Here is a 20491-nt window from a genome sequence, read left to right on the forward strand (position 1 = left end):
CAGCGGGGAATGGCATTGGAATAGGGGAATATCCTGCAAAAAAAGGGAAGGTTGACAGCTATGGTCTCTCCAGGAGACCATGGAGACCAGGGTGTGAGTGGGCCTCCACTGATGGGGAGCAGCCCAGAGAGAGGGGAAAGGTGTGCCGGGGGGGCAGGGTTGGCCTCACACCCCCAGCCGCTCGTGCTCCCTTTGTGGCAAAGCCCTGAACTCATCTGGCTCAGATTCTGGCAGAAGGAGCAGCCCTCTCTCACGAGTGCACCTCTTACAAAAGGAACCGGCCGGCTTTTAATGAGTTTATTGTGAACAGTGTAAAAACCACGCAGCAGGCACAAATCCCTGAACACACTGAGCAGAACCAAAAGGCCAGGGGGAGAACGCTCCTGCCTCCTGGGCCCCACAAACGAGGGGGCACCCCAAGGCCACCCACCAGCAACACCAGCCCCACACCCTCAGGCAGGGGGACCCACACACAGACAACTTCCTGCCCTCCCCATTCTCCCCAGGACCTAGTGCACGGAGTTCAGGGAGGGGCAGGGCTCAAAGGAACCGAAGCAGAAGAGGACTTCAGCCCCACAGAGGCAGTAGAGTTGGGGGGGGGGGCTGAAGAGGCAGCTGCCTGCCCTACTGCAGGTGCATCATGCCACACACGGTGGGGGCAGATACCTGCTTTGGAGAAGGGAGGGCTCCCAAGAGCAACAGGAGGGCAGAGACCCCCCCAAGCGCCCCAGTCCTCGGCCTCAGTTTCCCTGATCTGCATCTGGTCTCATCAGAAGCCACAGGGAGATCAAGTGGCCGGGGGCAGACTTGGAGAAGGCAGAGGCCACAGCCCACCCAGCAGTCCCACGTGCCTGGGGGGCTCCCACAGGCAACTGTGCTTGTGTCCACCACCACCAGTCCCCCCCCCCCCCGACCTGCAGGAAGGGTGCATCTGACAGGCTTGTCCCCACATCTTCAGCATCTTCAGCCGCAAGGGGCTCAGCTGGGCTGTCGGCTTGCAAGCACAGCAACTTCTCCACCGAGGTGTTTCACTGAGGGAGGTGGCCGAGGCGGCGGAGCCAGGAGGAGCTCAGGAAGTCTCCCTGGAGGAAGAGGAGCCAGGAGAGGGGTTGCTACTTCCTGGAGTGACGCTGCTCCCACTAGCACCCCTCTTCGCCCTCGCAGGTCCCAGACCTGCCCCTCCTGTCCCCCACCCCTCTCCTGCAGCCCCTCCATCCATCAGGGGACAGCAGGGCATCTTGCCCGTGTTGCCAGCTCTCTTTCTGCACCCCTCCTTCCGCGCCCAAAGCCCTGCATAGGGAGAGGGGCCCTGGGGGAGAGGCAGCAGGAAGGCCTCAACATCCACCCGGCTCCCTTAAGCAGCCTGAAACGGCTGCCTGCTCTTCATGCCTGCAACAGGTACCTGCCCACCTGCTGCCTACCGCTTGGGAGGCGCTGCCTGCTGCTGCCTGGTGCTTCCGGGTGCCTTGGCAAGGGGAGGAGTGGCATGCACCGGGTGCTTCAGCTGCAGGACGAGGTGGCAGCCTCTGACTTCCACGCCCTGGGAGGGAGACACAGAGGCCCCTTTATGGCCGCAGCTGGGGGGGGCGGAGAAAGCAATGCCCCCCCTTAAGGAAGGGGGGAACCTCCTCACCTGCAACGCCACATAGGCTTCCTCGGCCGCTTCCCGGCAGGTGTAGTTGACGAAGGCGCAGAACCTTCGGGGGAGGCAGCGAATGGAGTCAATGGGCCCAAACCTGCGGCCCAAGGAGAGTCGGTGTCAGCCAAGCTGGCCGGACGCCAAGCGAGGGAGGAGTTGGGGCTTTCGTAAGCAAGGCTCCCTTCCCAGTTTGGGTCAGCTGAGGCCCCGGGGAGCCTGGGGAGGGCGGAAGGAGGGGCATACTCACGGCTGGAAGTAGCAGAGCAGGACCTCCTGGGTGATGGCGGGCGTCAGGTTCCCCACCCACACGGGAAACCTCTCCCTGGGAGAAGAGCACACCCGTCACCCACAGCCGCCGGGGGGGGGGGGCAGGGGATGCTCAGCCCCCCGGCTTGCCCTGCTCCCTCCATCCCGACCCACAGCTCGCTTGGACCTCGCAAATCCAAGGCTTCTGCCCCACCCAAGCCCATCGGGGGCAACTCCCTTCGGAGCCCCCAGGCTCCTCCCCACCTGCTCACTGGCCCACGTGGGACATGGCAGCCAGGAGTAGGCAAGGCAAACGCCGCCCAGGCAGGAGGCAGCCGGGACCCGGCCCCCCTCTTGGGCAGCCTGAGCAAGTGGCCAAGGCTGGAGCGGGAGGGGAACTCCTTCCAGCTCATGTCAGGGTTGGCATTTTGGAAGGACAGAAAGCACTGCTTTAAAGTGTCAAGGTCTTTTCTATTCTATTTGATTCAAGAAGGTTCTGGAACTTTCTCTGTGTGATACAAGCTGGAAGTTTCCATTCTGCCAGGAAACAAGCAGACGGTTGCTCATGTTTGGGGTTAGGCCTTCAGAGAAGCCAAGTTCAGCTTATCTCTTTCTTCCAAGGCCACACTCCCTAGAATAACAGCCCAGTATTATAGCCGGGGTTCCACTTTCTCTTTCCTTCTTGGTTCTCTCTGCTTCGTTTCCTGTGTGGTGATCTGTTCAGAATACAGCAAGTTTAAGTGCTAAGTTTTTAGTCTTATTGTAAGTTTAAGTCAAGGTTTGTGCTGCAACTGTCCCAACCCAGAGGAGTTGGATTCGTGAACTGTTATGCTCATTTGCCTTTAGCAAATAATGCTGGATGAAGCTGACTGAGTCTGGTTTATTTTGGGAACCCTGCATTAATACAAGTAATAGTAATAATAATAATTTATACCCCGCCCATCTGGCTGGGTTTCCCCAGCCACTCTGGGCGGCTCTCAGCAAAATTAATAATAATAATAATAATAATAATAATAATAATAATAATAATAAAGCGATAAAACACCAGACATTAAAAGCTTCCCTAAACAGGGCTGCCTTCAGATGTCTTCTAAAAGTCACAAGTTGTTTATTTCCTTGACATCTGGTGGGATGGCATTCCACAGGGCGGGCGCCACCACCGAGAAGGCCCTCTGCCTGGTTCCAAGTAACCTCACTTCTTGCAGGGAGGGAACCGCCAAAGGGCCCTTGGCGATGGACCCCAGTGTCCGGGCTGAACGATGGGGGTGGAGACGCTCCTTCAGGTATATTGGGTCGAAGCTGCACTGAGTTTAAGCTTTGTTTACTCTGCTAACTAAGTATTGTGACTTGCTCTGGATCATTACGGAGCAAAACCACGACAGGGCCACACTGCTTTTGAGGCAACCTTCTGAGGGCCACAAGCTGGTTGTGGATGGGGCCACAGGCAAAGATGAGGAGAGGGCCAAAATATTTTTTTTGGAAAGTTCTTTTGATTTCATTTGATAATGCATACAAAAACATCTAGTTTTTAACCTTTGCACACTAGGCTGATTTTGTACGCGCTCAGCCACCGCTCTCAGAAACTGTCTGGATGCTGCAGTCACGAAAGGGCCTGGAATGCAGGAGAGGCATAAAGGAGCCTGGGCTCACAGTGTCCATGTGGTCAGAGTGCTGGACTGGGAGCAGGGAGAGAGCAGGGTTCAAATCCCCACTCAGCCACTGAGCTCCCTGGGGGACCATGGAGGTCAGGCATTCGCTCTCTGCCTCAGCTACCTCACAGGGCTGTGGTGAGGGGACGAGAACCAACACCCCCTTGGAGGAAAGAAGGTGGGGTATGTTAGGATCTAGTTCCATTCCACCTTAAACGGGTCAGGCATGGCTGTTGGGTATCACATGCCTGTTTACTTCCAGCACTGTCTGCTGGGAACTTCCGTTGTATGTTGCTTTTGCTATACAGCGGTACCTCTAGATGCGAACAGGATCCGTTCCGGAGCCCTGTTCGCTTCTAGAAGCAAACGTAACCAGCAATGGCACGTCTGCGCGCGCGCACGCATTGCTTTTCGCCACTTCTGCGCATGATGTCATTTTGAGCGTCTGCACATGTGCAAGTGGCGAAATCCGGAAGTAACCCGCTCCGTTACTTCCGGGTTGCCGCGGAGCGCAACTCGAACGCGCTCATCCCAAAGCACATTCAACTTGAGGTATGACTGTACTGCTGTTTTGCTGGACACAAAGGCAAGCAGACATGTTTTCCTTTGTTCCTGAGCTATGCGGAATAAAATGCTGTTCGTTTTGCTTGCACATCTCTCTGTCTGCCTCTTCTGCTCTGAGGTGATTTACACTCTCTGTTGACAGAGCGTGCACGAGTCTCTAAACGTATCTAAGGCTCGTGTCGCTGACTGATGCTGTTCCACGGGAGACTGGTGATCGTCCGGAGCCAGCTGGGGGCCTACCCAGCAGTATCCCAACAGGGTACAAATGTTCTGGGGAAAGCAGCACGCCCTCAGGTTCGGTGAAAGCCCAGCCTTGCCTCACAGCCACAGCCCTGAGACCTCCCCCCACCCCACCTCCGTGGCCTTACCTGACTGGGGCCTGCGCAGCTAATGGCAGCAGCCCTTTGCCCTGAGAGCTGGTGATGGTGAGAGGTGCTAGGTGCCCTCTGTCCTGGGAGATGCTTCTGACGGGATGCCCACCTGGCTGCTCACCTTGCCAAGAAGGAAGCGGGAGGAGAGGAGGGGGGAGGAGGGAGCAATGCATTAGGACCAGCAGGCTCAACGCCCCACCCCTCACGCGCCGGGTGCTGCCAGCCCATGGGCTGCTTGTGATCCCTGCCCCTGGCAGCTCCCCACAATCGCTGCCAGGTTTCTATCATGTGTGGACTGAAGGAGCTGTGCCACTGAGAGCCCTCTTACCAGTCGGGGGCGAGGAGGATTCTCTGGCACGGACGTTCCACTCGGGAGGGTACTGGCCAAAACCGTTTTCCTGTCCAAGAAAAATATTGTTTGCTTTATTTGTAAGCTACAGTGTTTGTTTTTTAAAAATGTGGTTTTACTAAAGATTTCTTAGTTTACAAAAATACATTTGTTGTCTCTTTTTTTCAAGTTGTATTTTCTACAGATCGGTTTCATTTGTTGTGAGGCATCAGCGTTACACACACTACCTACCATGTTTTGATATTTTGGTGATTAACAAAATTGAAAATGAAATACTTTACGGTCACTTGTACAACTTGTATACAGTGAGATTACACCAGCACCCCCCACTCAGCTCTCTTAGTCTTAATTCCCCTCGTTTACTGACACACACACCCACCAAACCCGAAAGTCAGTTGCCCTGTTGTTATCTTGTCATTCAGCAGCCTCACAGCCCAAGAAGCTGTTCTTCACCCTGTTGGTGCGACTAATCCTGCTTCTGTATCTTCTGCCTGAGGGCAGGAGATCAAGAAAGTGCCGGCCAGGGTGTGAATCATCCCTGAGAATTTCCCTCACTCTCCTGAGGCAACCTTCTTCCGCTTTTTCATCCAGTGGATTCACAGGACAGCCCATAATATCTTGTGCTGTATTCACCACCCTCTGTGGGCACTTCCTATCAGTTGATGTCAAACCAGCGTCCCGCACCGTGAGGCAGTAGGAAAGGACACTTTCTACTGTGGAGCGGGAGAAGGAGAGCATCAAAAGTTGATTGACATCGTTCTTCCACAATACTCTGAGGAGATGGAGTCTCTGTTGGGCTTTCTTAACCACCTGGGTTGTATTTATTTTCCCAGTAAGGTCTTCACTGAGATAAACTCCTGAGAATTCAAAGGAAGAGACTCTCTCCACACAGCCCTCCCCGATGTACAGCGGGGCTAGTTCTCCTCTCTTCCTCCGAAAGTCCAACACCATCTCCTTTGTCTTGCTGATATTAAGGTGCAAGTTGTTCCCTAGGCACCATGGAGATAAAATCATAACATTGGCAGAGCTGGAAGGGACCCTGAGTCATCTCATTCAATCCCCTCCAACGTAGGAGATTCCTCCAAGAAAGGAGAGTCCACAACTTCCTGAGGGAGACCCTTCCACGTCAAACAGCTCTTACACTCAGAAAGTTCTTCCTGGTGCCCAGAAATCTCCAGTGTCGCAATGGGGCCCGCGCCAGTAGCAGAACGTGCCTAGCGCTGCTCTCCACCCCACTGAGACCCCCTTCTCTTTCAGGTGGCTTCCTTTGCCCGATCCCCACAGGTGCCCTGACCTGTGCAAACTATCCCTGCCGAGCTGCCCTCCTGGATCCTGGTGGCCCCAAGCCAGGCTGCAGCTCTGTGCACCCTCTCCTGAAGGGCACGGAGGCCTTGGCCTCCAGCTCAGCTCACCAGCAGAAGCTGAACCCGGCACTTCTCCAGCTGGACGGCGGCATCTCCACGGAAGCCGTCAAAGTGCAGGAGCTCCTCAAAGGTCCTCACGGCCTCTGCGTAACGCTGGTGGGAGGGAAGAAGAACGGTCGCTATCCAGTCTCACCGGGGAGGCCACCCTCCCAGCCTTGCCCCACCCGTTTCACCCCTACCTTGAGGCCCATGAGGGCCTTGCCCTTGCGGAAGAGGCCTTTGGGCCAGCCGGGGTGCAGGCTGAGGGCCACCTGGGCGTCGCGCAGAGCCTCCGCGTAGCAGCGCAGCCTCTCGTAGCAGAAGGAGCGATTCCCAAAGAACCTGGCGGAAGGGGAGGGAGAGGATGAACTCGTGGCCATCCCAGGAAGCCAAACGCTGGAGAAAAGGAAGTCTAAGCAGCACACAAACTATGGAACTGGCTCCCGCAGGAGGCAGGGAAAGCCCCCAGCTTGGGTCGCTTTAACAAAACAAAAGGTTGGAGGAGAGCGATCGAGGGCCAGCAGCAACGACAGCTAGGCTCCTCCTCCGCAGGCGGAGGCTGCAGTGCCTCTGAAAATCAGCTGCTGGAAACCGAAGGAAGGAAGATTCGCTTTTGGGTGCGAATCCTGCTTCCAGCAGGCATCTGGATGGCCGTGGGCTAGACGAAACAGTGGCGTGATCCTTATTCAGGCTCTGCTCACTGTTCCATCTGTCTCAATCCGCCATAGCTCTCTAGGGATTCAGAGAAGGGCCTTCCACAAGCCCTGCTTTGAGACGCCGCAGTTTGAACCCGGAACCTTCTGAACCTACTACAGAGCTACAGCCTTACCTGGAGTCACGTAGTGGGCGGTCCCAGGGCTCGGGGGCAGCTTTCTACTCAGCCAGCTTAAAGGTCCTGGGGAGACTCCAGGGAAGTGGTTCTCCAGATCCTGCACCTGATCCTGCCAGATCCCCAGAGGCGCCCACAGACACCCCCCTCCCGCTGTACAGAAGGGCAGAAGACTCTGGCACAGCTCCCCCAGCCATGCTCAAGGGAGGGGACCTCACCCCGCCCCGGGGCTCACCTGTATTCCCGCGGGTTGAGCTTGACGGCTTCTGTGAACAGGAGAACGGCCTCCTGGTAACCCCCCTGCTTTGCAGTCTTGTTGCCGCAATCTTTAAGGGTCATGCAAGAAGCAAGAAGAAAAGGAAGGGAGCTTGCTGAGGACCTGGGTCCAAGGCTTTGCCCTCTGAAGGCTAAGCGCTCCCGCTCAGCACCTCTGAAAATGGAGGCAGGGGACAGACTGCCAGCACTCCCGGGCAAACACACACCTGCCAGCACCATGCTCTGCTCCACAGGAGTCATCTGGAGCCCAGACTTTGGAACCTGGAAGAAGCAGCAAGGAATGGTGTCTGAGCTCCTGTAATTCTCCTCGGGAAGAAGACTGTGATCAGTGGCCAAAAAACCAAGGCCATGATTCCCCCACCTGCCCTGAATCTTCTACAGAACCAGAATTCTAATCAGAAGTGCCCACGAGTGACGAGGATTCCTAATTTGCACAGCTTAGGGGACAGAGAGCAATGGGCCGTGTACAAATTAAGTTAGACCAGATCTAATAATAAATAATAATAATTTCTTTAATTATACCCCGCCCTTCCCAGTTTAAAAACCGGGCTCAGGGCAGCTAACAACCAATTTAAAACACCTAGTTGTAAAAGCAGCATAAAATACAGTCTAAAAACATGAATAGCAATAAAATTCAAAGTTCAGAAATCAATTTAGGGGAAATACATCTAATAAGCATTAGATAATCACCAAGCCTAGCTGGCTGAATTGGTCCTACTTGGGCCAGCAAGGGAAATAGAAGATCAGGCTGAATTCAAACTAAAGGCCAGGTGCAATAGCTCTGTCTTACAGGCCCAACGGAAGGAGGTTAAATCCTGCAGGGCCCTGGTCTCATGGGAAAGAGCAGTCCACCAGGTCGGAGCCATCACTGAGAAGGCCCTGGCCCTGGTGGAGGATAGTCTGACTTCCTTAGGGCCTAGGACCTCTAAACTATGGTTCTTCATGGACCTTAGGGTCCTCTGTGGGGCAGACCAGGAGAGGCGGTCCCGTAAATACAAGGGCCCTAAGCCACAAAGGGCTTTAAAGGTCAGGACCAGCACCTTGAACCTGATCCTGCACTCTTCCGGGAGCCAGTGCAATTAATCGACCCAAGTAGGCCAAGTCCATGAGCTTCAATGGAGCAAGCTTCTGCTGCTCCAAAGGGCGGGACCCAAACCAATGGATTCAAATGACAACAAAGGAGACCCCAACCAAATGTTGGAAATAACTGCATTGCAGGGGTTTGGCCTAGATGACCCGCAGAAGGTGGGGGACTCTCTTTTGCTTGAGTTTTTCAAACTACAGTTAGATGGTCACCTGTCAGGGATTCTTTAGTTGAGTTTCTGGCACTGTAGGGGGTTGGTCTAGATGGCCCTTGGGGATCAAGTCTATGATTCTACGAAAAGCAACCACTCTGAAACCTGTCCTCACCTGCTTCTGCTCTTTCACCTCTGGCTCCTTTCTGTCCGGCTGGGCTGCCTTCTCCTTTCTCGGCAGCGGCAGTGGGGGGGGCTTGGAGCCCACCTTGAGACGAGCTTTCGATACGAAAGTGCTGGTCAGGTCAAGCTCCTCCTGCGGTCGAGAGACAGGAAAGAGCAACTCTGGGCCACGTCCTGAATCTCTCAAACACCTTCCCTAAAAAGAGCACTTCCCCAAAGAGAAGCCAGGTCACAAATCCCTCCTCCCCGCACCAAACAGGACCCACATGGAAAGGCTGCTTCCTGTTCCAAGGGGCAGGGATGGGCAGAGCCACAAATGAAAGCAGCCTCTCTCGGCCCCCTGACCCTCCATACGCAGCCTGCGTCAAGCCAAGCCGCAGAACAGGGAGGTGACCGGGAATCGGGCAGAACGCCTTCCCATCAGATGTCAAGGAAATACAGAACTCTGACTTCTAGAAAACAGCTGAAGGCAGCCCTGTATTTTAACGTTCGGTGTTTCAATTATTTTGTTGGGAGCCGCTCAGAGTGGCCAGAGCAACCCAGTCAGATGGGCGGCGTATAAATAATAAAATTGTTGTTGTTATGAGAAGACAAGTTCTGCCCGGCTTCTTCTTTCCAAAGAACGTAGAAAGAAAATAGCTGCTGTTAGAGGTTGGGTCATACTGGGACCACTGCACACAAGGGAAGAAATATTATTCCAGCCCCACAATACACATTCTTTTTCTCACAGGGAATTTCCCCCTAAATTGCCTGTCCTGGTGCGCAACTAACAAGAAGCGCAGACAAGCCCCAGCTGTGCTGAAGAGAACTTCAGGGACGGCACCAGGTTGCCTGCCCAACTTGAGGGGCTGGGTTGTTCTGCCAGACCCACAGGCTCCCTCTCCCCCCCCCCTTGCTGAGCCTGTCTCCCTCCCAGAGGGAGTGTATGGGTCCCACTTGCCTCCGTTTCCTCCTCTGTGCTCCTGCTAGGACTCCTGCCCGGGGAAGTCATGTTCTCACTGAGGTCCTGGGTGGAGCTCTCCTCTGAATTGGGCCGGGCCAGTCTCAAGGCACTCGGAATGGCAGCCAGGCAGGCAGAACCTTGCACACCGCTGCTGCTGTTCAAATACTCATCCTGCACAAGGAGGGACACAGCCTGTGAGGGCAGCAGGGAGCCACCTGCCTCTGGGGCAAAACCAAGGGGTTTTCTGCAGCAGGCCCTACTGTACAACCCACCTCTGCCCAGGCCAACCCTTTGGACTTTGGAGCTCTGTGCTAAAGACAAGGCCCTCGCTTGCCAATGAGCTTCGCTAACTGTGGCCCATTTTGCCAGCCTGGAAGCAGCAGGAAGGTTCAAGGTGAGGAGAAGGGTCTCTTCCTGAGCCCTCATTGCAGTTTGCCTGCAGGGAGGTTGTGCGATGCTGCAAATCCACTTTCACTGAGCAACCTGAACCTGCCGGCAAGCAACACAGCAAGAGGGCTGTGCACCCCCTGTGGCAGATGGGCAAACGTGCAGACTCCCCCAGGGGCCACTCACTGCCTCAGCTATGCTCTTGGCCATCAGCTCCTGGTCCCGCTTCTCCTGCTTCTTCCGGTCCTTCTGCCTCTGGAAAGAGAAAGCAGCACACGCAATGGGGCCAACGGACGGACTCTGAGCCACAAGGACAGCCTCTCCCCCAGCGGAGGCCCCCCCTCATGCGGATCGCACAGAGGCAAGCACCTTCTTCTTCATCCTCTTCTTCTCAGCCTTCTTCTTGATGCGCTCCTCTTCGGCAACCAACTCTGCAGCATTCCTCGCCGCTTCCTGAGAAAGACCAGGACAGTGAGACCTTTCAGCATAGTCAAGCAGGAGCGCGCAGACACACATCGCTGTCCTACCTATCCCAGCATGCGCTGAGGCTCCCCCCAAAAAGGCAGGGCAGAATTCAAGCACGGGCTTCATGGCAGCAGCCCTGTTTAGGGAAGTTTTCAGTGTTTAATACTGTATTGTGTTTTAATATTTGGTTGGGAGCCACCCAGAGTGGCTGGGGAAACCAAGCCAGATAGGAAGGGTATGAATAATAATAATTATATTATTATTTTCAGGAAGCGCTGTCTGGTCTGGCAGGCAGCAAAGATGGAAAGGACAGCAAAGGAAAAGGGACGGAACCCCCCAATTCCTTTCAGAGAAGTAAGTCAGCAGCTAAGGGTGAAACCCAGAGAATGAGGCCAGAGCCACGGGGTTGCAGGAAGTCAAGGGAAGAACCAGCTGCCCCGAAGCAGGCAAGGCTGGAGGAGAGTGAACAGGGCCTGGCTGCATGCCTCACCTCAGCTGTGAGCTGCTGCTGCTTCTGGGGCAGAGAAATGCCCAGCAGAGGGCTGTCTTTATTGCCGCTTGCTGGCAGGGCAAAGGCAGAAGGCTTGCAAAGGAAGGATTTCTTAAAGCCACAGAATGTGGCCGGGCTGGCATTCTGGGCCCTCTCTTCCTCCAGTTCCTCCTCGTCGCTCCCCCAATCATCGTCACTGTAGTCATCATCGGCGCAAAACCAGCAAGGCCTGTTGTCCACGTCTGAAGAGAGACCACACAGTGAGCGTGAGCTCTTTTGGAGAGCAGGCAGGGGGGAACAGTAACCCAGTTGACGCACCCTGGCCGTGGCCTGGGGGAAATGCCCAGCAGAGACAGGAAAGGGGCACCGTTGCCGAGAAAGAAGCAGGCAGGGCAGGCACACAAGGACATGCCCTCTTGTGCCCTTGTCCAGCCTAGAGCGGCAAGAGCCAGCCCTGACTTGGTCTCTGCTCTTATGGCCAGGTCTGAAGCCAGGACTTCTGAAATAGGCTTCGCCTTTTGCTCTGGTGAGCTTCTGGGACGAAGTGCGGCAGCTGTGGGGCAGCCCCCAAGCACCTGTCTCAGCAGAGCAGAGCCATCCTGATGCGGAAACACAGAGCAAAGCCTGTGGGGTCAGACCAACGGGCTCTCTAGTCCAGCATCCCACTCTCAGGGGGGCCAACCAGATGCCCCAAGGGGGGGCACACCAGCTGGAACCCGAGCGCAACACTGGTGATTCCCAGAAAGTGGTCTCAGGGGCACAGAGCCTGTGCCCCCTCCGTTCATTAAACCCACCCATGGTTTGCAAGGGGTGTTTGTCATTTGCTGTGATGCGCTCCCTTGACAGTACCTTCAGGGCTCAGCAACTCACACCATTTGCCTCTCACCCCCCCCCCCCCGGTGCAATATCTGTGTGTATATCCTAGAATCCGAGAACTGCAGAGTTGGGTCCCAAGGGTCATCTAGCCCAACCCCCTGCAGTGCAGGAACCCCTGTATGCACATCTAGGGCTACTGTTTACAGGGGGTTGGGAGAGGTTGTTGCTGTTATTGCTCTTATTGTTGCATCTTTGATTTCGGATCTTATGATCTATGTGTAAATTGTTTCCATTTAATAATGTGCTTTTTGATGTGTTTTATTTATTGTTTGTGACTTTTGTTACGCTTGTGATTGTGTAAACCTTGTCATGTTGTAAGCCGCTTTGAGCATGGTTTCAACTGGCTTGTGCATCGGCGGGAACAGGCCCAGTAGACCTGAAGGAGCCTCTCCACCCCCATTGTTCTGCCCAGACACTGAGGTCCAGCTCCGAGGGCCTTCTGGCGGTTCTCTCATTGCGAGAAGCCAAGTTACAGGGAACCAGGCAGAGGGCCTTCTCGGTGGTGGCGCCCGCCCTGTGGAACGCCCTCCCACCAGATGTCAAAGAGAAAAACAACTACCAGACTTTTAGAAAACATCTGAAGGCAGCCCTGTTTAGGGAAGCTTTTAATGACTGATGTTTTAATGTATTTTTAAGCTTTTGTTGGAAACTGCCCAGAGTGGCTGGGGAAACCCAGCCAGATGGGTGAGGTAGAAATAATAAATTACCACCACCACTACTACTACTACTACTACTCCTCATGAGAAGAGAAGACTCCCTGGAAAAGACCCTGATGCTGGGAAAGATGGCGGGCACAAGGAGAAGGGGATGAAGGAGGACGAGATGGTGGGACAGTGTTCTCGAAGCTACCAGCATAAGGGAGGCAGCGGAAGACAGGAGGGCCTGGCGTGCTCTGGTGGGGGGGGGCACAAAGAGGCGGACTAAACGACTAAACAACTACTACTACTACTACTACTCCAACTACTAGTGTCTGGAAGCCAAGCAGAGGGCGACTGGGTGCCCCCCTCCCACCGGGGCTGGGAAGCCCCCTGCCCCCCAGGACTGATGCAACCACGCAGCCCCAGGAGGCTCCTTGGAAAGGGCAGGGTAGAAGTAGCTATTATTATTCAACTATGGAAAAGCGGCATAGAAATAAAATGCTGCTGCTGCTGCTGCTACACGTTTGCATGTGCGCCCCCCCCGCCCCCCCGCAGTCCCAGTGCACCTGCGCCCCGGAGTGGGGCATCTCCCCCCCCCCGCCTCACCTGCGCAAATCAGTCCCGCCTCCGCGTTGGCTTCGTGGAGGATGAAGGGCATGTGGTCCGCCATCACGTGCTGGGGGGAGAAGGGGGGCGTGAGCGGGGCGGGGCGGGGCGCTCCTCTCCCTCCCTCCCTCCCCCCCCGCTTCCCGCCCCCGCACCTGCCAGCCCCGCTCGAGGGGGTCCCGGGCGTCTCCCGGAGCCGGGCCTGCGGGAAGGGGGAAGTCAGAGCCCGGCCCGCCCCGCCCGCCTCCCACCAGCCTCCCTCGGGCAGCCCGGGCGCGCGTGAGGCATCTCGCCGCACCTCCCGCCCGCCGCCCGCTTCCGCCCGGAAACGGAAGGCGCGCCCGGAGGAAGTGACGCCTTTCCTCCGGAAACGGAGAGGCGGGCGCCATCTTGGTCGAGGGAAAGTCACCCGGGGCGCCATCTTGGCTGAGGGCAAGCTCACCCGGCTCTTTTCCTTGCTCGGAGGCGGAAGCGAGAGGCTCCGTTAGAGAAATTCCAGCTTCTCCTAAATATATTGTTCCGGAAATCACATGGGGGGCACATCGTTAAAGTTAAATGTTACAAATATTATGCCTGAATGTATTCTTCCAACTTGACAGCTCAGGGAAGTTACCTAACTTTAAAAATAATATAAAATCATCTCCTTTCCCAGTTCCCCCCATTCCAAAGCTATTTTCCCCTTGAAAAGGGACTCCAGGAAGTTCTGAGGTGACAATTGCTGGGCTCAAGGAAGCCAAATCTCCTCACCTGACTCGCCTCAGGCTCCAGACATGCAAAGGAACTTCTATTGTACTTTTGGGTGGTGGGTACTTAAGACATATTTGTCTATGCTCATCTTATACCTGGGTCTTGCCCTGCCATGTCTGCTTAGGCTAATCTTGTACCAAGGACTTGTCTGGATATCTTTGCCAAGGTTGAAATAGTGCAGTGTTTCCCAACCGGTGTTCCGCGGCACACTAGTGTGCCGCGAGACGTTGCCTGGTGTGCCGTGGGAGGGAGGCGGGCGAGTCGGGCGGCCTTTCCCGAGGTGCGCAGGCCGAGTGGCGGCCGGCGAGGGGCGGGCAGGAAGCAGCCGGGCAGCGGAGCTCCTCCCGGGCCGGACGGGGAGGGGCTGCGGGGACTCGCCCCGGCGCCCCGTCCGCGCCTCCAGGTGAGGCGGGTGGCCGGAGGGCTCGGCTGCCCTGACCGACCCAGTCGCCCATTCCCGCTTGGCCCTTCCCGGAGGAGCGCCTCGCGCGCCCCTCGCGGAAAGACTTCCTTGGGAGTAAGCCCCACCCGCCGCCGCTGGAGTTGCTGCTGGGAGGAGGCGGCTTTCCCCTCGGCGGGGCGGGGCGCGCTTGGCGACGAGGAGGCGGCCCCCCGCTTCTCTTCAGGCGCGCTGCTCTTCGCTCCGGGACCAGAAGAGTGAGGTGCGCGGCGGCGGCGGGCGAGGTTGCGCCGGGTGGAGGCCGGGCGACCCGGGGCTGCTCCGAAGAGGCGGCTCTGCCGGGCGAGGTAACCCTTGGGAGCGGAGCCTGGCGCTTCTCAAGCCACGCTTGCTAATTTATGAGCAGCCACATTAAAATAAATCCCCGGCGCGTCTTTTCGGGTGCCCTCCGCTCTCCATTTTCACTCCCTCGTTGGATTCCCCTCTCCCAGCGCAGAACCAGAAAAGTTGACATTTCTTCCCTCTCACCCTCGCCTTTTGTGGAAACCTCCCTTAGCGGGGTTGCTGTCTGAACAGACAATTGTTCCGATTTCATTTTGAACAGTAACTTTAAAATTAATGTGCCTTTTCCAAAATCTTTGGCTCCGAGGCGGTTAGTTCATTTTGGCATGCGGAGTGACCTGCTTATTTATTGGTGGCCGTGAGGGTGAGGATAAACAGGGAAACCTTCCTTCCCCCCATTCCAGCTTTCCCCTGGCAGTGCCCACTTCTTGCACTGAGAATTTGCCCTTGTTTTGGAAACTCTTTGCAGTAGCCGCGCTTGGGCAACAACATTTTCTAATGGTGGTGTGCCTCAAGATTTTTTTCATGAAACAAGTGTGCCTTTGCCCAAAAAAGGTTGGGAAACACTGAAATAGTGTAACCCCTGTCTACCCCTCCCCTTTTGTGACAAGTCAGTGATGTAGCAATGATGCTGTACGAACTGTATTCTGGGATGTGGTGGGAAAGTTTTAAAAGTCTTTGTCACACCAACCTCGGGGTTCAAATTTGCTCTTGGAACCTATTGGGCAATAAACTTTGGTCTACAGCTCTTTGCTCCGGTTGGTGGCTGGAATCATTCCGAGCTGAGTGACTGAGCAGCCTCACACCTAGATTTTTCCATAACATAAATCATATGTTCATAATCATAAAGGCAAACACATACATAAGTACCATATTTTTCACTCTATAACACGCACCAGACCATAACACGCACATAGTTTTTAGAGGAGGAAAACAAGGGGAAAAAAATTCTAAACGAAATAGTGGATATATGATTTTTGTGGTTCATGCTGTGGCCACAGCCATGTGATCTGACAGTGAGTTTGGAGTAGCCCAATGCAAAAATCCTGAGGATCCATGTGGATCCATGCTTTGTAATCACGGAGGAGGGAAGGAAGGGGAACCATGGATCCTCTGCTCACGACTGCAGCAGATCCCCCCCCCCCGCCACCCGCAGGCATTCGCTCCATAACACGCACAGACATTTCCCCTTACTTTCTAGGAGGGAAAAAGTGAGTGTATGGTGCAATAAATACGGTATATAAACCACGTGTCTGAAATATTCCAGGAGAGCTGTCCTGAAGCCATTTTGACTATTCCAGTAACTTGAAATATTCTCCCCATTGTCTCTTTGCTCACAACTCCTGTCTTTAGGGTGTATCTGTGTATGAATAGGGTGAGCCTGTGACCTGGAGTCAGGAATAAGTACAGTGGTACCTCGGGTTAAGTACTTAATTCATTCCGGAGGTCTGTTCTTAACCTGAAACTGTTCTTAACCTGAAGCACCACTTTAGCTAATGGGGCCTCCTGCTGCTGCCGCGCCGCCGGAGCACAATTTCTGTTCTCATCCTGAAGCAAAGTTCTTAACCCGAGGTCCTATTTCTGGGTTAGCGGAGTCTGTAACCTGAAGTGTGTGTAACCTGAGGTACCACTGTATTTAGCATCTCAAAAGGAAAGGCCAGAATGCCCAGATGACCATTATCAAGTATCCTGACAGACAGGTTTTCTGCTGTAGACAGCCCCCTGTGATGTATGTCTGCTGAGGACCACCTCCTTCTGTGATGTATGTATGATGTTTCGGGGGGTGGTGTGGGCTAAAAAAAAAAGAAGGTAAAAGGTAAAGGACCCCTGACAGTTGAGTCCAGTCACAGATGACTGTGGGGTTGCGGTGCTTTACTGGTGTAATAAAAAATTTAAGGTCTTATATATATAATAAACATTCATAAATGTACCAACGAAGCACATACATAGATATGTGGACCACACGTCTGGAGCAGCACGGGAAGATTGTCCTGAAACCATTTTGACTCCTAAACTGACCAAATGTTTTCTCTGCAAGGAGGGAGGGGGTGAAGAATTGGGAAATCACCATCTCAAAGGAATGGCCAGACTACCAGGAAAGGAAATCAGATAAGGCATTATCAGATAACTTGGCAGACAGGAAAAACAACAACATTCACATTTCTGTTGTAGACCACCTTTTCTGTGATATAGATATGATGTTTGGGGGGGGGATTGGGTTACACCCCTTCTGTGATGTATGTATGATGTATGGAGGGGTGGTCTGAAGCTCCAGGGAAGGCAATTAAAAATTTCTATATAAGGGCAGGCACACCTTTGTTTGGGGTCCTTCACCTTTCCTCCATGTGAGGGGAGCACCCTGTTGCAACAACTTTAATAAAGATCAGGCTTCCTAGCTGCTTTGCTTCAAGGTATTCTCTGGTTGGCCTCTGTTATTTTCTCCTACCAATAGGGAACCCGCTTAAGGACTCTATAGGGGTTCTTGGATACCCCATAAGGGAAGAAGGGCAGATTTTGTTTACAACACTGGCCGAGGGAGCCGGCGTTTGTCCGCAGACAGCTTCCAGGTCATGTGGCCAGCATGACTAAGCCGCTTCTGGCGAACCAGAGCAGCGCACAGAAACGCCGTTTACCTTCCCGCTGGAGCAGTACCTATTTATCTACTTGCACTTTGACGTGCTTTCAAACTGGGCTCAGTGGTTTACACCACAGCACTACCCGTGTGCCATTGGTCTTGAGCTACAGGGTGGCAGTTTCAAAAGTCTATATAAGAGCTTGCACACCAATGTTCTGGGTTCCTCCTCCCTCCCTGCGTGGGGTGAGCGGGGGGGGGGCGCTGTTGCAACAGTTCTTGGCCCTACATACTTTTGACATTGCCTCCCCTGTAGCTCAAGACCACCCCACAAACCATCATAAATACATCACAGACAGAGGTGGTCCCCAGCAGAAATTTGAGTGTGTGGCTTCTCTCCTGTCTGCCAGGATACCTGATAAGGCCTTACTTGACTGCATTTTCTGGGTAGCCTGGCCATTCCTTGGAGATGATGGGCAATACTTAGTTCCTAAATCTCTTGCATAGTGAGAGTGTGTTCAGCTTAACAGATACCTGCCAGACTGTATTTGCAGAGAGGTGCCAGCCCCTACAGGCCAAAGACAATTGGAAAGCGTTTCCCATTTCCTTCCTCCTTGCAGAGAAATATTTAAGGTCCATTTGGGAGAGTCAAAATGGCTTTAGGATTGCTCTCCTGTACTGTTTCAGACACTATAATTATGTATGTGTGTTTGCCTTGTATGCATGTATTTTTGACCTTATTTGATGCATGTGTTTTTGACCTGCATGTCAGGCCTCTTAAGGCTATTCACAAGTGTAGCAGTGCACATAACTGGACATAGGATATCACATAAAAATAGCACATGTTGCATTCTCTTACGAAATTACTTGTGGCATTCTAGCACTTTGGGAGAAACATTTTCTCAATAGTATTCTATGCTTTTCACTCAGCAGGAAGGTCCAGAAATGATTGGGAAAATGCAGTTTGTTTTGTTTGCCTTTTTTGTGTTCTCAGGTGTCAAAGTTGTCCTCCTGGCCCTTGCAAGTTCAGCAGAACCAAGGGGGGAAACTCTGGTCAAAAAGTTTTTGGAAGTCTTAAGTACACACCATGTTAACCAGATCACCTCTTTCTTTATGCTTTCTGACACTCTCAGCGGAAGTGAAGGGAGTGGGCAGGGGGGGGTGCATTGACAGTTGGAAGGCAACGCCCGGAGAGCAGGAGGAGAAATGCATCTGGAGCAAATAAGATATGCAGGTTTGACTGATAAGCGAAAGGAGTGCACTGCCAAAATGCTCTGGCAACACCCAATGAGGCCATAAGGCAAAGGGGGGAATATGATATGATACGTTACTGGTGGTGGGGTGGTTGGGAGGTGCTGCTAGGGTATAAAAACTGCTTGCTTACGTGTTTTAGGGGCCCCCAGCCTTTGGAAATAATTCCGCTGGTGGTCTCTGCGCAGATCACAATAAACTTTTTCTCCGAAGGAACTGAATCCCTGGTGCTTCTTTGTCACCTCTGTGTCCTGGGTAAGCGGGCAAATGGATCCCAAGTAATTAAGGCTTCAGATTTGGGGGCTCGTCCGGGATTTGCCCAAACCCATTGGACCGGAGGCCAGGCTCGACCGCGGTGAACAGCTTGGGCTGGCGCTCGCAGCTCCAAGCGCGCACCCTGTCAGTTTGTAGGGGGAGCCAGCCACGCCGTCCCGAAGTGGAGACACTGGGTCGAGGGAGAAAAAGGAAGGCCGAGGAAAGGGACCCACAACAGGAGAAAGGTGAGCCCTAAGGGAAAGGGACTAGAGGCTTGATCAACCTCACCTGGCCGTGGCAGTAAAAGTGCCGCCAGGAGGGTAGGAGGGGAGGACAGAGGGGAGCCTGTGTTGTGTGTGGTGTGAAAGGATGAATGTATATGTGAGGCCGGGGCTTAGCGTCCCCTTGGCCAAGCGTGTGTAGGATTGTGAGTTTCTTGGCAGCGCGAGCTCGTCCAAGCCACAGTCTGTAGCAAAACCGGTGTGTTTGAAGAGAAGTCCCATATAGGAGCAGAGTATTTTGTTAGACATGGGATCTGGAGGCAGTAAATGTACCCCTTTGCAGTGTTTACTGGATAACTGGAGAACAGCTACAAAACATGACTATTGGGGTTTTAAGTTGCAGAAAGAGAGACTCAGAACTTTATGTGAAGTAGTTTGGCCCACGCACGGAACTGGCTGGCCATCAGAGGGCACTCTCGACCTGCAGTTAATAGACCCCCTGTGGCAAAATATAGTTAATGTTCACCCAGACCAGATTCCTTATATTTCCACCTGGAAAACTAATGTGGAAAAAAATCCCTCGTGGCTGGAGTCCTGCCGCAGTAGAATAGACCAGGGCGCCCGCCTGTGTGCGGTCAGAACGAAGCCAAAACCCCCGGTCTTACAGGACCCGGAAGAAGAAGGTGTATTGAGACCTCCTCCCCCATATGCCCCACCAACGGCAGTGCCAGGGGAGGCCAAAGATGATGAATCAGATGAGGAAAAGGGAGAGGATGAGGAGTTTAGACAGACTATTGGAAAGTTGACAAAGGGTGGAAAGAGGTGGACTGAAGAACAAAGGAAAAGAGTTAGAGATTTTGTAAATGACTTTAAGGAAGAAATAGACGTTAGTGGGCACTTAGTGAGTGCCGCAGAGTGTAAAAGGGAGCAATGGAAGAAGAAACAGAGACATTGGGAACAGGCTTGGGATAGAGCTGCCCTGCATAAGGCAGCCAAGAAACAAAAGGAGAGAGCAGAGAAAATAGCCCCCCTGCGCCGGGTTTATGACCCACCGGGACCCCCAGGGGTGAACGGGGCGCCAGCGCCACGAACATATACGGTCCAACATGTGCCTTTCTCAAGTGCAGATGTATGTAATTGGCGCAATCAGAATCCCTCTTTTGAGGAGAACCCAGCGAAAATTATAAAATTGTTTGAAGGGATTTTTAAAACTTATAATCCCACTTATGATGATTTAGAATATCTCCTGGACTCACTACTAACTACAGAAGAAACTAGGAGAGTCCACACTGAGGCAAGAGCGCATTTGCGGGCTCAAAACCTGGGTGAGGTGGCCATAAATATCGCCTACCCCCGAGAAACCCCTAACTGGGATTACCAAGAAGTGGGAGGCCAAAATTCTTTAAATACGTACCGCCAACATGTATTGACTGGGATGAGGCGGGCCTCCCGGAAGCCTACTAATTTGATGAGAGTTAGGGAAGTAATTCAGAAGCCTGAAGAACCACCTGGAGCGTATTTAGAAAGACTGAAAGAGGCATATAGACAGTATAC

At 53.6% G+C, this 20491-nt stretch overlaps 1 protein-coding gene and 1 long non-coding RNA gene across 2 annotated transcripts; one reads left to right on the plus strand and one right to left on the minus strand.

Moving 5' to 3' along the window:
- Nucleotides 1–1211: 1211 nt before the first annotated feature.
- TTC31 (tetratricopeptide repeat domain 31) lies at nucleotides 1212–13240 on the minus strand. Its single transcript, XM_081926322.1, has 16 exons — nucleotides 13150–13240; nucleotides 11030–11271; nucleotides 10444–10527; nucleotides 10261–10329; nucleotides 9516–9858; nucleotides 9099–9103; nucleotides 8737–8940; nucleotides 7533–7587; nucleotides 7286–7376; nucleotides 6422–6563; nucleotides 6231–6335; nucleotides 4798–4867; nucleotides 4467–4590; nucleotides 1887–1961; nucleotides 1634–1736; nucleotides 1212–1540 (listed from the first exon to the last, which is right to left on the minus strand). The coding sequence occupies exons 1-16, from the start codon at nucleotides 13211–13213 to the stop codon at nucleotides 1418–1420; spliced, it is 1899 nt and encodes a 632-aa protein (XP_081782448.1). The 5' UTR covers nucleotides 13214–13240; the 3' UTR covers nucleotides 1212–1417.
- On the plus strand, nucleotides 2989–3678 carry LOC309377877. Its single transcript, XR_014171755.1, has 2 exons — nucleotides 2989–3130; nucleotides 3169–3678. It is a non-coding gene; the product is annotated as an uncharacterized lncRNA (long non-coding RNA).
- Nucleotides 13241–20491: the final 7251 nt, after the last annotated feature.

Source organism: Podarcis melisellensis, assembly GCF_964234715.1.
Source record: "Podarcis melisellensis genome assembly, chromosome: 9".
Lineage (NCBI taxonomy): Eukaryota > Metazoa > Chordata > Lepidosauria > Squamata > Lacertidae > Podarcis > Podarcis melisellensis.